This window comes from Pseudopodoces humilis, chromosome 16 (assembly GCF_049639895.1).
Source record: "Pseudopodoces humilis isolate 2021_Gansu_Grassland_sample_001 chromosome 16, ASM4963989v1, whole genome shotgun sequence".
NCBI lineage: Eukaryota > Metazoa > Chordata > Aves > Passeriformes > Paridae > Pseudopodoces > Pseudopodoces humilis.
In genome coordinates this window covers 8,255,489-8,269,025 of record NC_142215.1, presented here as the reverse complement: position 1 = coordinate 8,269,025, position 13,537 = coordinate 8,255,489, and the positions used below count along the sequence as shown (strand labels likewise).

Here is a 13,537-nt window from a genome sequence, read left to right as displayed (position 1 = left end):
TCTGCCAAGACATTTAAAAAGCACATTATCCAAATATCCTAACACTCTGTAAAGAAAATACAAATTAATGATTATTCATGTGCCTAGAATAAATAACAAGTGCTGCTTCCAGAGAGATAGAAGCTGTATATTTTCCTTTTCTCTCTCTGTTTCTTCCCGAAGGGGGGAAATTTTTTGCTAATCCAACATAAACGCAGTTGAAATAAAAATCTATTAATAAACATTATCAATTAGTACATCACAATGAAGCACATTCTTTGCTTGTCCCAGCGTAGGCATCTTACAAATATGTAATTTTTACAACTGACACATATGAAAAAAGCATCTCAAGTATGCAGTCTTATGAACAGGACTTGCAAACTGGTGGTAAGATAAATGAAAACAAAAATCAGATGACTTAATTGTGGCATGTGAATGTTATTTGTCAGTGATTCAGTAGAAAGCCTGTAGAAAACTTGAACCCTGTCCAGGGCCTGTACCACAAGCCTGCCTTCTTGCCCTGGTCGATTCTCAGATGAGGCAGTCAGCCAGTGATATGTGCAAAATGTGCAGCCAGCGTGCAACAGCCGGGAATTTTCCTGCACAGCGACAATTCACTGCTCTCTGAAATTCTTATTCATAATTACTACTTTCATGTTAAGTTTAGCAATGACGAAATGTCCTTAGGACCATCCTGAAAAAGCACGAGAGGGGTGTAGGTGGAGACACAATGAACCCTGGAGCCAATCTCGGATGCACCATCATTAACCTCCACACGTACCACTCAGAGATGGAGCCAAGGCTCCTCAAACCCTGAACTGTTCACCACACACACACCCTTCCTAGAGCAAAGTGAGGATTGGCATGCTGCCTGTGTCTCACTCAGCTCTGCCAAGGGCGGAAAGGCTTTTGCACATCAGTAGATGAGGCAGAACCAATTCCTTAATGTCATATCAACCTTTTCATCAAAGTCGTCAGATACTACTTTAGAGAAGGAATAAAGAGGCATGTGCCAGCTATGAGACTAATGAACAGCTTTCCTCCAGCAAAACATAATTCAGCATGAACTCCACGCTACTGTTCTTTCCACCCACTCACACATCTCCAGCTGATAGTACTCAACCAAAATGCCGACAAGTAAAACCACACACCTTTTAATTCAGATATTGCACACCAGCACTAAGATTTCATTTCACAGCGCCATCCTACAGCTGCCCAACCTCAAACATTATTTACATATTTACACACTTCCATTTTTTTAAAACACGCATGGAACCTGGAGGGAGAAATGCAGGTGACAAAAGGGAACACTTTGGAGAGCAGAGATACTGAGACTGGCAGCTTCCCCTAAAACATTAAATACCATGATAAGCCTCAGTCCCATTTAGAGCTCAGAACCAAAGAGTTCTGGAGGACACCACTAAAACAAAATATGATTAAGTCTTGAGTCAGGAATCAGTTTGGAAATGTATAATGTTAGCATGTCTGAAGAGCGAAAGAGCATCAAGATATATTTAAGCAAAAGACTAATAGATCTCAGAAAGGCACATGTTCACTGAGTGTATCAGAAACAGATCAGAGAGTACAGAAAGTCCAGGAACACTCAGGTTTTATTTAGAAGAAAAACAACCCAACATCTGTGATCATTCAAGAATCAAGTCTCAAGTAAGAATAAACTACAAGGAGCCCAAAGACTCAGATACATCCAAGTACTTCATCAAGTACATCACCCAAGTGATCATCAACAACAAAGAAGGAAGAAAACTTCCCCTATTGCTGTCTTATTCTGTAAGTATCCATAATGGAAAATTTATACTTAATTTTAAAGTTCTGTAATGAGTTATTTTTGGTAGGGGTTCCATGTAGTCTGATCTAGAACTGTTCTTAGTGAGAATCCAGTTCCAGAGAAATAGTTTCACTTGGACCAACCCTAACTCACAGATGGCAGAGAATCCACAGAGACATTACACATGTTTAAGAACATGTTTCAAAACACTGGGAAATTTGGATTCTGTAGGCCTCAACACTTTGTTGTTATGTTCACTTAAGACATCCAGTAGTACACTGTCCCCTTTACTGGAGATGCAGCTAGAAAGCATTCTTATTTTCCAGTCCTAATAAAAGAGTTTGAAAATGCCCCTATACTTTCCTTAGTGATGGTTCATTTACTTTAATTTCAACAATGAAAATGCATATTTCAAACCTTCACTGGTAAGCAAAAAAAAACACTGCAACTGCTGTTCCCACAAACCTTCTTGCACGCCAAATAAATTTACTTTTTCTTTTTCTCCCTTAAACCAGAAATATTACCAGTTTTAGATGAAAATATAAAAAACTTAGCAGAGAAACTCTTATCTCTGAAACACTGAAATCTTGACATAGCTCCAATAATTTGTCATTATATTCCTACACTGAAAATCTCATTACAATGAGAGGAAATTTTAATTATACAGCCTCGTTTTCTACTGGTCAAATCACTGCTTATTACAGAAGGTGCAAAGTATTTTCAGAGCGAGACATCTATATGCAGAGGGCCAGGGTATCTCTTAAAGATACTTAAAAATAAAATAAATCCAAGAAAAACAGTGGTGTCCCATATATTGACATGAATATGACTCACAGGAGTAGTCAACAGACCGACCACTCTTTTCCCAAACTCTCACAGGGCAGCCTCCATGGATGGATGCTAAATGAGACACCTCTCAGTGACTGGGAACACAAGAATTTATCATTTCAAACTAAGCTTTTCTAGCTATCACTACTTTAAGTGTTTAAAGTTGGGCTCAAAATTGAGCTAGAAACTTTGGTAACAGCTTCATCGGACACAACACAATGGAAATCCAGCTCAGCCACAGCCTGGCAGTGCTAACAGCAACACAATTTTTTGTCCACGAAAGGCTGAAACGTGAGGCAGAGGGCAGTGATACAGTACCCAGTGCCTTTTACTAACTAATTTTATGGCTGTAATCCACTTTGCACAGCTACTTTACAATCAGCACCTCATTTCAGGGGCTGACTTTTGCCAGGTGTTGAGGGCACTGTGTTGGGCTGATTTAACACTTTCCATGTGGCAGAGGCTCAGCAAATTAAAATACCAGCCTCACACTCCCAGGCTGATCACAGAAAACCTGCCACATGGCTTTAGCAGCCTGGCCCTCTTCAGGGCACTGCTGGATGGAGATATACCAGACACAACCTGGTTTTCCTTATTGCCATAGTATGTGGAGACTGGGGAAGGAACTCTGCAAAGCACAGTCCAGAAAACAGGAGACAATCTCCATTCTCAAAAGAATTAAACAGTCAATTGAATAAGATCTGAGACTACTGCTGTGATCTATTCATAAGTTACTTAAACTCTTCTTGAATTCAAAGTAATCAGTTCCATACGAAGTTCTAAAAGCATTTCCAGTTCAGTTTGAATTTTCCATCCAGATATTACAAGCAATGCAGTTTTAAAATATATGCATTTCAAGGACATTTAACAGCACCCAGATGTCCACCTACCTTCACTAATAGAAACAGCCAGCAGTAACAAGTTCCTAAAAATTACCTACTTACATGGAACGGTGTTCTGGGTTAGTACTGGGAAAGTATTAGAGACCATTTTTCAACATCAGGCCTGCAGGTTCCTCAGAAACAGGTTTTGCTTTTACCTCTGAGGAATACAAATATGCAGTGTTTTTGTTCTTTGCAGCTCAGTGATTTACTGGCATGCCTCTTCCCATAAAATATTTGCATATATCTGAGAGTCAAACTGTTCTGATACATTCTGTGTTTGCCAGGAAGTGAACGCTTCAGTTCAGTGTAACCGAACATTTAAAGAACGACAGGCACCAGGACAAATGGCAGCATAATTAACATACCAATGAAGAGCCAGTTGTTAATTACTATCCATTTTAGGCATTTTGTATGAGCAACTTACCTGAAAAGCCTTTCCATCTGCATGCTGGCAAAGCCAGTAATTAAACAATTCAACACTCCTTTTGCTTGATTAGAGAAAAAATTACAATTATTTTATATTATTCTACTTGTCACATGCAGTTGACATTTAGATGAGAAAAACCTGCAGCAGCCCAGATCTAAGCATTTGAAATGAGTACTATGAGCTGCCCTTGAACAAAACAACAACACACACACACCCAGGGCAGATGCAAGCTAACAGAGGCTTTCAATTTGACCCAGCTGATTGCACTTCACAGTACCTGCTGGGCTGCAGGGAAGGCAGCACAGTTGCTACTTGCAACAGAAAAAGTACCACTTTTCTCTAAGGGGGACTTCAGATGCTCCCTGCAGAACAAATCTGAATTTATAAGCTGTTGAAAGACTTGGGAGTAGCACCAGCACAATGCCGGGATTCATTTACATTTCAACAACACTGAGAAGTCAATACAAAGCTCAGCACAGAGAAAATACAGTAGTTACAGGAGTTGTGAGAAAGGTAGAGACACCTAAGTGTGAAAAGCAGGATTGAAACCACAGGACAGGAATACCAAAGATAAGCAAAATGGAAACAAATGCTGACAAAAAAAGACAGAGGAAGCAGAAAGTTTAGAAACATTCATCAATATGTAGAGTGTCCAAAAGAAAGGATTTCTCTTTCTCCCTGTGCAGATGGCTTCGCTCAAGGAAGACCAGAGTGCTCTGGGTACGAAAAAAAAAGGAAGTTACATCTATCTTGAAAAAAGCTTCTAATTCATTACACATCGCATGACTACGGCCACTAATCCGTGCCAACAATAAAACTGAGAACCATTTGAAATTTTGACTATCCAAAATAAACTCTGAATCAGCTCTTGCTGAAAAATTGTCATTCGCGATTTCATCCTGCACTTTCAAACCATGTAATTTCTGCACATTAAAGGCCAGATCTTGCCAAAATCCTGTAACATTTTGTGACAAAGTAGTTCTTCCCTGAACAGACAGAAAGTGCATGGTCCGTGGGGGTTTATTCCATCTATTCATTTTCATGTGGGTTTTTATTTGAAACAATGGAAGATGACGAAGGATTATTTTTCTGAGGTTTCTTCATTGCATCTATCTTACTTGGATTATAATCAAAAGTCAAATAAAATGTACAAATCCAGCCTCATAAAATTTTTCTTTTCCTCACTTGACAGAATGATTGATACAGATGAGGTGACAGGAAATGCTTAAGAGCTGAACAAAGAAAACACTGTTAGCAAGAAGTAAACTGTACCAATGGTTTCTAGAGCAAGCATCCACCCACGATCCCTGGAATGTCACATTTTTGCCTCTGTCGTCCAGCAAATGTAATGTTTTTGCATGAAATATGTTGCAGAATGGTGAAGGAGCACCTCTGACTTTGGAGATTTCCTTCCCACACAACCTTTATTGAGCACAGCCCTAGTCAGAGAAGCTGGGGTTGGTATCTGCACACTTCTGCACCCAGGAGAGCATCTCTGCTCTCCCCAGAGCTGGCGAGACAGAACAGCTCATCCTGAGCTGATTCATCCATCTCAGAACTCTGCTGGCCAGCCAAAGACACTTTGCTATAGATAGACTGGAAAATCTGCCAGAGATCTACAAGAGCCGCGATCTCAATTCCCATCTCTTAAACTCAAGACCCCTCTTTTTCTTTTCTCCTGCAAATTTTAATAACATTGTAATTTCTGCAGGTAGCACTGAATTAATACATTTTCCCTTCTTGCTTGTCAGTTATGAGGCAGTAAGACCCCCAAAATTACTCTGAACGACACACATATCTGATCTTCACTACCATTTAAGCATAATCTCTGAATACATCTTCATAATGACAGCCCCATTTCTGTCCTCTTAATAACAATAATCACTACATGAACAGGGTTATTTTGCCTTGACTATTTTGAAAAGGCTATTTTTTTTTTCTTTTCTACCTAATCTCTATTGCAATTTTTCTTACTGCTAAGAAATATCAGCAACACCATATCGTATTACAGAAATCAGCAATATCTCTTTTGTTTTGCATTTTTATTATAGGAATGGGGAAACATTGTTCTATTGAAAAAATATTTAGAACTAACCACAAGCTACATATGCAAATTTTCAATAACTATTTTGTGATAGAAGAGATCAAATCTTTTGTATGCCCTATACCTATATATTAGAAATATAAAAATAGTGGCATTTCTTCAATGCCAGTTACTGTTCAGTACACAGTCCTGAAGGACAAAACATTATCACAGAACAATTCAAGAGGCATTGGGATCTCATACCATAGTTTGACTGAATTAAGGACCAATTCTGCAGTACAAGAGCTACAAAATCACTGGAAGAATAAGATCTGCAATGTAAACCTCCCATCAGCTAATGAGTGTTATAATTTTGAAACCCTTTTTTTTTTTTAACTTTATCTTAGAATGATGACTACTTTTTTGCATACCAGAAACATCAGAGCTCATTACAACCTCCATCACTACAACACTCCAGGATGCTGTTAAATTGATTTTTTTTTTACTGGGTAGTCTGTATTGTAATGAAGGGCAGAGCAGCAACAATAAAACACAACTTTTGGGCTTTGAGTTGAATGACTTTGAAATCTAAACACTGAAGTAGATTCTTTTTTTTAATCATCAATTTCAAAGCTGTTTGAAATCTAAAGAAAAGAATGGCCAGATTGTCAGAAAGCCAATTCCTTTCGGGAACATGAACTGCGCAGCATCAAAAAATTTTTTCCACAAAACTTAATATCTTGGTAGCTTCAGCCCAAATGTAGGACTGAGTAACAAATTATGTGGTTCTCAGAATATCTATTTCAAATAGAAAAATAATTTATCTCCACTTAACTCCCAAGTCAAACAAACACATAAAAACCAAAACCAGAACCCACTGCACTTACCTAAACCAAGAGCCCAGATGCAGGGCTGAGTTACAAGTCCTCATGAATATGACAGAAAATTTGCTGTTAACTCATTACAAACTGAAAGCAAAAAGAGCTTATTTAATAATCTTTAAGTTAGAATGCCATTTTTTTGTATTTGGATTAGCCATAGGCTGAAAGTACCCTCATGAGCTGCTGTGGTTGCAGCAGTGATGTCCCTAAGCCCCAGCAACTCCTTCTCTCATGTCACACCACCTCCCTCTACACATTTCTAGTAGATGTCCTTTTGAGGACATGCTGTTCTCCAAACCTTTGTATTTGAGGCTCTCTGCTTAAAAAGAAATCACTAACAGGAGCTTTAGGGCTTACATGGACAACTCAAGTTACTTTATTTTTTTTTTCAATGAAATATAAAAATACAACCCTAAGGATTCATAAAATCGTAAAACATAGCCAAAAATACATCCTGTGGGATCTTCCCTCTAAAGTAATTCTCAGTAAACTCCAAAATTTCATGATTTCTCTTGACTTGACTTATGAGTTTGTGGCATTTTTGGCAATACAACTATGTGTACTACCTTCCATTCAGGGGTACCTCACTGGGGAGAACTAAAAGGATGACTTTCAGTTCATTCCTCATCACCTAACCACAGCAGAAAGTTGCTGCTCACCCATCAGACTGAGCCAGACTGGAACTCACCACCCCAAACCAGGTGATGCTTCAGGAAAAAAAAATTCCTAAACTCATGAAGAGATTTATGTTTTCATCCCACCCTGGCTAATATAAGAATCACCACTTCAGGTATTGCACTCAAGTTAAAATCTGAACCCAAAGTAGCAACAGTTACGGACAAAGTTTGCATTCTAAAAATAATACATTTAAAACAGATATGGCACTAAGTAACTTTGCTGCAAGCAGTAATTTACGAAATGCTTGTTACACCTCCACAGTTTTTTTGTTCTTAAATCCCATTTAATATGCCAATCTTATTTCAGGAGGAAATAAATTAACTGTGATGCTTTGTGCCAATGCAGATGAGCTTCCCACACACCTGTATTGTTTCACACTTCAGTTCGTCATCCAGAGTACAAGAAACCAACAAAGTACTCCCAACCAGTCCCGTTCCAAGGCTGAGCATGCAGCAAGAGGAAGCAGCTTATCCCACACAGCTTATCCTTCAGCTGTGTCAGGGTGATGTCCAGCTGCAGCTAAGCACAAACACCTTCACCAGAAAGAACTTCCAATGCACATCTAACACAGCCCAGGAAGCCCACAGAGCCAGCCTTACTCCCACCACAAATCTGGTTCCTGACACTGCAGCTCCCGTGAGCCTCAGACGGGAAACGATGCAAACTGCTCTTGCACCTATGAACTTCCCTAACTGAAGTTCTCCATTAAAAAAAGATCAGTGGAAAAGAGGATAGATCTGCACCAGACACACGAGAGAAGATGCTGCCACAGAGTATTGCATGGTTCTGTAGCAGAAGATCCCACACTGAAAGACCTTCACATGGTTAGAGAACACCCAGCTTTTCTCTCTCCGCTAATCCCCATTCCACTATCTAGAATATGACTAAAACCACATGTATTTGTATTGTGGTAGCTGCAAGTTAATGTCCTGCCTAAATTACCAACTGTTATTAGAACCCCAGACAATTGCTTAATAAAAATTTAATCATATTGTAATTTCTAATCATCATTAAAGATGCTTAACAAGTTAATCTTCTATTGTGCTCCCCTAACATCGCAGATCAGAAAGTCAACTGGTGCAAGGTGGCACAGCTTCACCAATACTAATAGGGCTATTCTCATGTTACTCCAGCTGAGGATCTGTCCCCAAGAGAAAGCAACAGGATTAAAATCATTTCGCTACAGATTTTGACTGTTTCTCTGCACTGCTTTGCAGTTACTTATTAAAAAAAAAACGAAAAATTATTATTTTAAAAAGCCACAGTACAAGTTCAGCATTTCACAGCTCTATCTTCTGCTGTCCGTGGTAGAGCAGAGGAAGCAAGGAAGCACTCTCTGCTACAGATCGAGGGTCTCCTTTCCTCACAGCTCCCCGTTTCAACTTCTCCCCGGTGTCTGACAACACTCATGCACAGAAAATGTGGGAGGATCATTAACAGGCAGCGAGTTTGTCTTTCAGCTCAGATCTGCTCCAGCCACCCAGACAGGAGCAGAATGATGCTCTGCAACCTCAGCCTTGCAGAAGGTCATCTCGGTTCACTTCAGGAAACCAACACGTTTCCTTATCCTTCCCAGGGACCGGCAATCTGTGCTTCGGAGAGTTTGAGAACCACACTGCAAGTCAACTTTCACCGTGTCACATGAAATGCCCACAGACACATTTGGCTCCTCTTTCCTTTTCTCTTTTATGTTTCCTCAATTCCATTTCACTCCCTCAATTCCTGAGGTGGTGGCAGGAGAACAACGGTGCAGCCCTGCTCAGAGTTAGGAGCAGTTCATGCATGCCGTACCCTCCTGCAAACACCGCTTTTTGTGGGTTCAGCCACAGGCAGGTGGGTACAGAAAGTGGAAAAGGTGTGGAAGGGGCACTGGGCTCTGCTGAAACTCAGCAGTTTCAGCACTGACCTCTAAGCGGACAGGGCTGCTCCTTCAGTGTGTAGCCTGGAGAGTAGAGGGAGAATGGCAAACCAAACCCAAGTGAAAAAATGCTGTTTGTATCCTCCTCTGCCTGCAAAACTGATTGTAGCTGTGAGTGCACACAGGGAAACTCTCTGTTACGATGCACAACAGGGTACCCTGGAAGCTAAATGGTTTTAATTTCATAACCTTCCTTTAAGTATTGATTTTCATTTAATATGTAGAATTCTGATATTAAAACCTAATCTGACTGACAAATATCAGTTTCTGCTTACTGTGTTGGCACTTACTGTACCAAATTCATTGTTTATATCATAATATTTACTTTTAGCATGACAACTACACTACCAACTACAGCAGGATTTAATCTAATGAACAAGCTTTAAACATTAGCTGGCATTTACTCAAGCAAGCCTTTAATTGTAAGAACTCAACCTGACTCTACAAAAAATGACACAATGCAAGCACATATTAAAGTAAGTAAATCTGGAATTGACCTTTAATAGCAATATTCTTTTTTAGTATTCTTCTTTCCCAGTGCAAGATCCGTTGTCCCGCTTGTTTTTAATGTCAGATACTTGTTGATCCACACCAAGTTGACCCAAGTACATCTCCAAAATACTACTCTGCCCTTTCATCGAAACTCACTTTATTCCATCACGCACTGAACAAAATAGATGTCACATCTCACAGACAGGTAACAAAACGTCGGGGAATGCCTTCCCTCACGAAAAAATTCATGGGAAAATGTTTGTAAGTTTCTTTTGTCAATAACTCTAGTATTAACAGCAAATATTTACTGCATCCTTTGGAAAGGAAACAAACACAGGGCACATGACGAGGTGCCCTTGGTCAGTTTCAACACCCTGTTTTGGCTTCACGAGCCGACAATAAAGCTGACAAACGTAGAGGCGGGGAAAGCCAATGTTGCTACTCGTCCCCAGGGCAGGCACGGCTCTGCCCGTCCCCGCTGCTCTGCTGCCCCGTGCCCGCCAATGCTTATGCACAACTCTTCATTACTGCAGGGCTGCGGGAGCGCCGGCAGCCGGGCCGCGAGGGGCGGCGTGTCCCGAGCAACCCCCGCGGGCTCCCGGCTCCGCCGGCCCTGCTCTGCCCGGCCCGGGGCCCCGCGGGGGCGGCGGGAGGAGCGGCGGGAGCGCCCCGGGGCTGCGGGGCCCGCGCCGGGCCGGGCGGGGGGAGCCGGCGGCGGGGGCGTGTTGTGCGGCGGGGCCACTTGGGGCGAGACGGCAGCTACTCACCGGGAGGGTTTACCGCCGCCGGCGTTGCCATCTTGTCTCTGAGAAGAATTAAGACAAATGCAAGAGGGGCGGAGGGATGCTCAGAGCAGCCCGGGGGAGGCGCGGGAGGGGCAGGCAGCCGGCGCCAGGGCGGGCGGGCCGGGCGGCGCGGGGGCGGCGGCTGCTCCCGCCCCGGGACCGGCGGCGCTGCCCGCTCCGTGCGGGGCGGCCCAAGATGTCCGATGGCCCCGCGCCGCCTCTGCTCATGCGCCGCGCTCAGTGAGCATGTGCCGGGCGGCCGCACATGTGCGCTGGGCCCGCGGTCGCCGCTGCCCGGCCGGGACCCCCCGCCAGAACCGGCGGGAGCGGCCCCCGACACCGCCCCGGACCGGCCGCCCCCCTCGGGGCTCGAACCCGCGGCCCCGGGGCGCGAACTTCCCTGAGCCAGGGGCAGCCAGCGGAGCCCGCGGGCGGGGGCGCCGGGCCCTGGGTGGGTGCGGCCCAGCGCCCCCAGAGCCAGCGGGGCAGTGGGGCACTGTCCGTGACCTCCGGCACCGAGCGGGACCCACGGGGTGCTCTGTGGCACCCCTAAACTGAGGGAGAAAATTGGGGCGCTGTCCGTGACCTCTTGCACCGAGCAGGATGGTTGGAGTGCTCTCTATCACCCTTAAATCGAGAGCAGGGTTTGAGGTGCTGTCCATCACCTCCAAAGCTGAGGGGGAAAAGTTGGGATGCTGTCCATGCCCTCCTAAACTTAAGGGGAAGATTGAGGTGCAGGTCACCACTGCCCAAAACTGAGCAGATGGCGAAGGGGAGCTGTAGAAGGATGTTGCCACCATCCCTATTGTCCCCAGACAATGACATACCTTTTCCCCTGAGGTGACAAGGTCCTCTGGAAGGGGGACAGAGCCCCATGAGTTCACACTCATCAGGTGTACAAAAGTATCCAGGAATTTGGACATTCTTTGCCCTCCAGGTGGAGTGTATGAATGGTGTCATACTCCTCCAAAGCCCTTGGTTTGCCTCACACTGCGCTTGCTTTCATGCTAAGCAGTGAAAGCGAACAACCGATCCTTTTTAGCTCACATTTCAAGGCTTTGCATTAGAAATACAAGGACAAAAAATACACTTCCAATGAAATTGGAGATTCTTCTCATAACTCAGGTCTTCAAGGGGAAAACCCCTCGCTATCCCAGAATTAAACTGCAACATTGCTGAAAAGCCACTGGTGTAATAACTGCAGCAGTCACGTGTAATGTGTGTGAAATACTGGAAAAAAAAGAATGAATTTTGATGGCTTTGTCATCCCCCGGAATGCTGCAAAGCCCTGTTAATCTTTAAATTCCTGCCCATGGCTGTGTTCAGTTGCCCTAAACAGACCTTCAGAAGTTGATGGGAGCAGCCAAAATGAAAAGTTGCAAATCAATCCATTGCGTTGCCAAATGAGTAACCCGAACCAGTTTATCCATTAAGATGTAAATTGGCAGAAAGACGGGGAAAGCATGGAGGCTGTGTTGACTCATTTCCTGTAGAGGAGTTTAATCAGAACGACACTAAATGCTCCTGGTTATCTAGAAAGTTTACTTTATCTTTGATTTATTGTGCTTCTCCCTATCGGATGTGGAGCTGTTTTTCCAAGCGTCTTACTGCTTCAGTGCCTGCTGATGCTGTAGAGTTTTGGATGCTCAGCAGGCAATCTTAATTCTTATCTCAAGGCATTTACCCTGCTAATACTAGACTGTTAATATCAGCAATTTTGCAAATGCAACTTATTTCTGTTCTGATAAAACATTGTGATTTGTGGGAATCTTGGTCACAGTTTTATAGACCCTTACCTTTTATGAGGAAGACAAAATTTGGAGTGACTTACCCTGTTGCAGAGTCATAGCTCAGTTCTCTTAGGTTTCTGCAAAATCTGGTGTTCAGATTGCACAGGTAATGCTGGTCATGAAAGCTTTTCCATGAGCCTCCATTATGTCAGGTTACATACGTGCATAAAGGTTAAAAGGTCAAATTCCTAATACTCTAATGATAGTAAAATATCTTATAAACCCAGAATTTACAGCATTAGGCACTTCTGAAGTGTCCTCTGAAGACCTTTACAAGTGTTCAAAGGTTAAACCTTATCTCTCGTACCAGAAAAGCACTAATATTTATTTTGTTCCTATTTTAGAGATAAGCAAGCTGCCCTAAAAAAACTGGAGAGATCTGACAGTGCACTGTCATAGCTTTCAACAGACAGATGGAATAAGCCCTACAAGACTGAATATAAACCAATGAAACCACTCAACTGCGTTTGCTGTCCACTTGTGTGATATCCTGTGAGATGTTAGATTAGCCCAGAAAAAACAGGGTATTTTGATATTGTGCTCTGCCTAAATAAGACCTTGGGGCTTAGAATGGAACAGGTTCTGTCAAATCTTCTGTGATTCAGACACAATTATGCAAAATAAAGCTGCTGCTCTTTTTTTTGTTTGGTGTGAGCTTTGTTGACATGCTCTGTTCAGTTTCACACGCCGTTCTTTGTTCACTTAAATAGATTGAGAAATGAATTGATTTTCTCTCCTCCCCATCTTCTCTATCTTAATAGCCAGTATTAGCAGTCTTTCAGAATCCCTGAAACAATCCATAAATGAATGGAATTATTCTCTGTTTATCTGTAATATGCTACTTCCTTGCTATCTTGCCCTGAGCCTTTCCAGATGTGTGGGGAGATCCTTAACACTGGCAACTAGAAAGACAAACCATTGCTGCTTGTAAAACTGTGTTCTAGTTGTGGTGGAAATGAATACTCTCTGTTTTGCTTTGACTGTAATTTAAGGAACATGTACACAGCAAAGCAGGAAATCCATTTAGTTACTGAATGAATTCATGTTTTGTTAAGTTCATGCTGAG

At 42.6% G+C, this 13,537-nt stretch overlaps 1 protein-coding gene across 9 annotated transcripts in view; it reads right to left on the bottom strand.

The window, feature by feature from the left end:
- Nucleotides 1-10,813, bottom strand: part of ARNT2 (aryl hydrocarbon receptor nuclear translocator 2) — a 95,222-nt gene extending 84,409 nt beyond the window's left edge. For 2 of the 9 annotated variants that reach the window (XM_014251326.2, XM_088063085.1), the window contains exon 1: nucleotides 10,664-10,813. In XM_014251326.2, coding sequence (XP_014106801.1) covers nucleotides 10,664-10,694 — 31 coding nt within the window. In that variant the 5' untranslated portion in view covers nucleotides 10,695-10,813. Of the gene's footprint in view, nucleotides 1-2,599; nucleotides 2,733-3,537; nucleotides 3,747-3,901; nucleotides 3,956-10,663 lie in introns of those variants that run through there. The other 7 variants (XM_088063086.1, XM_088063089.1, XM_088063094.1 and 4 more) reach the window with 6 other exon arrangements.
- Nucleotides 10,814-13,537: the final 2,724 nt, after the last annotated feature.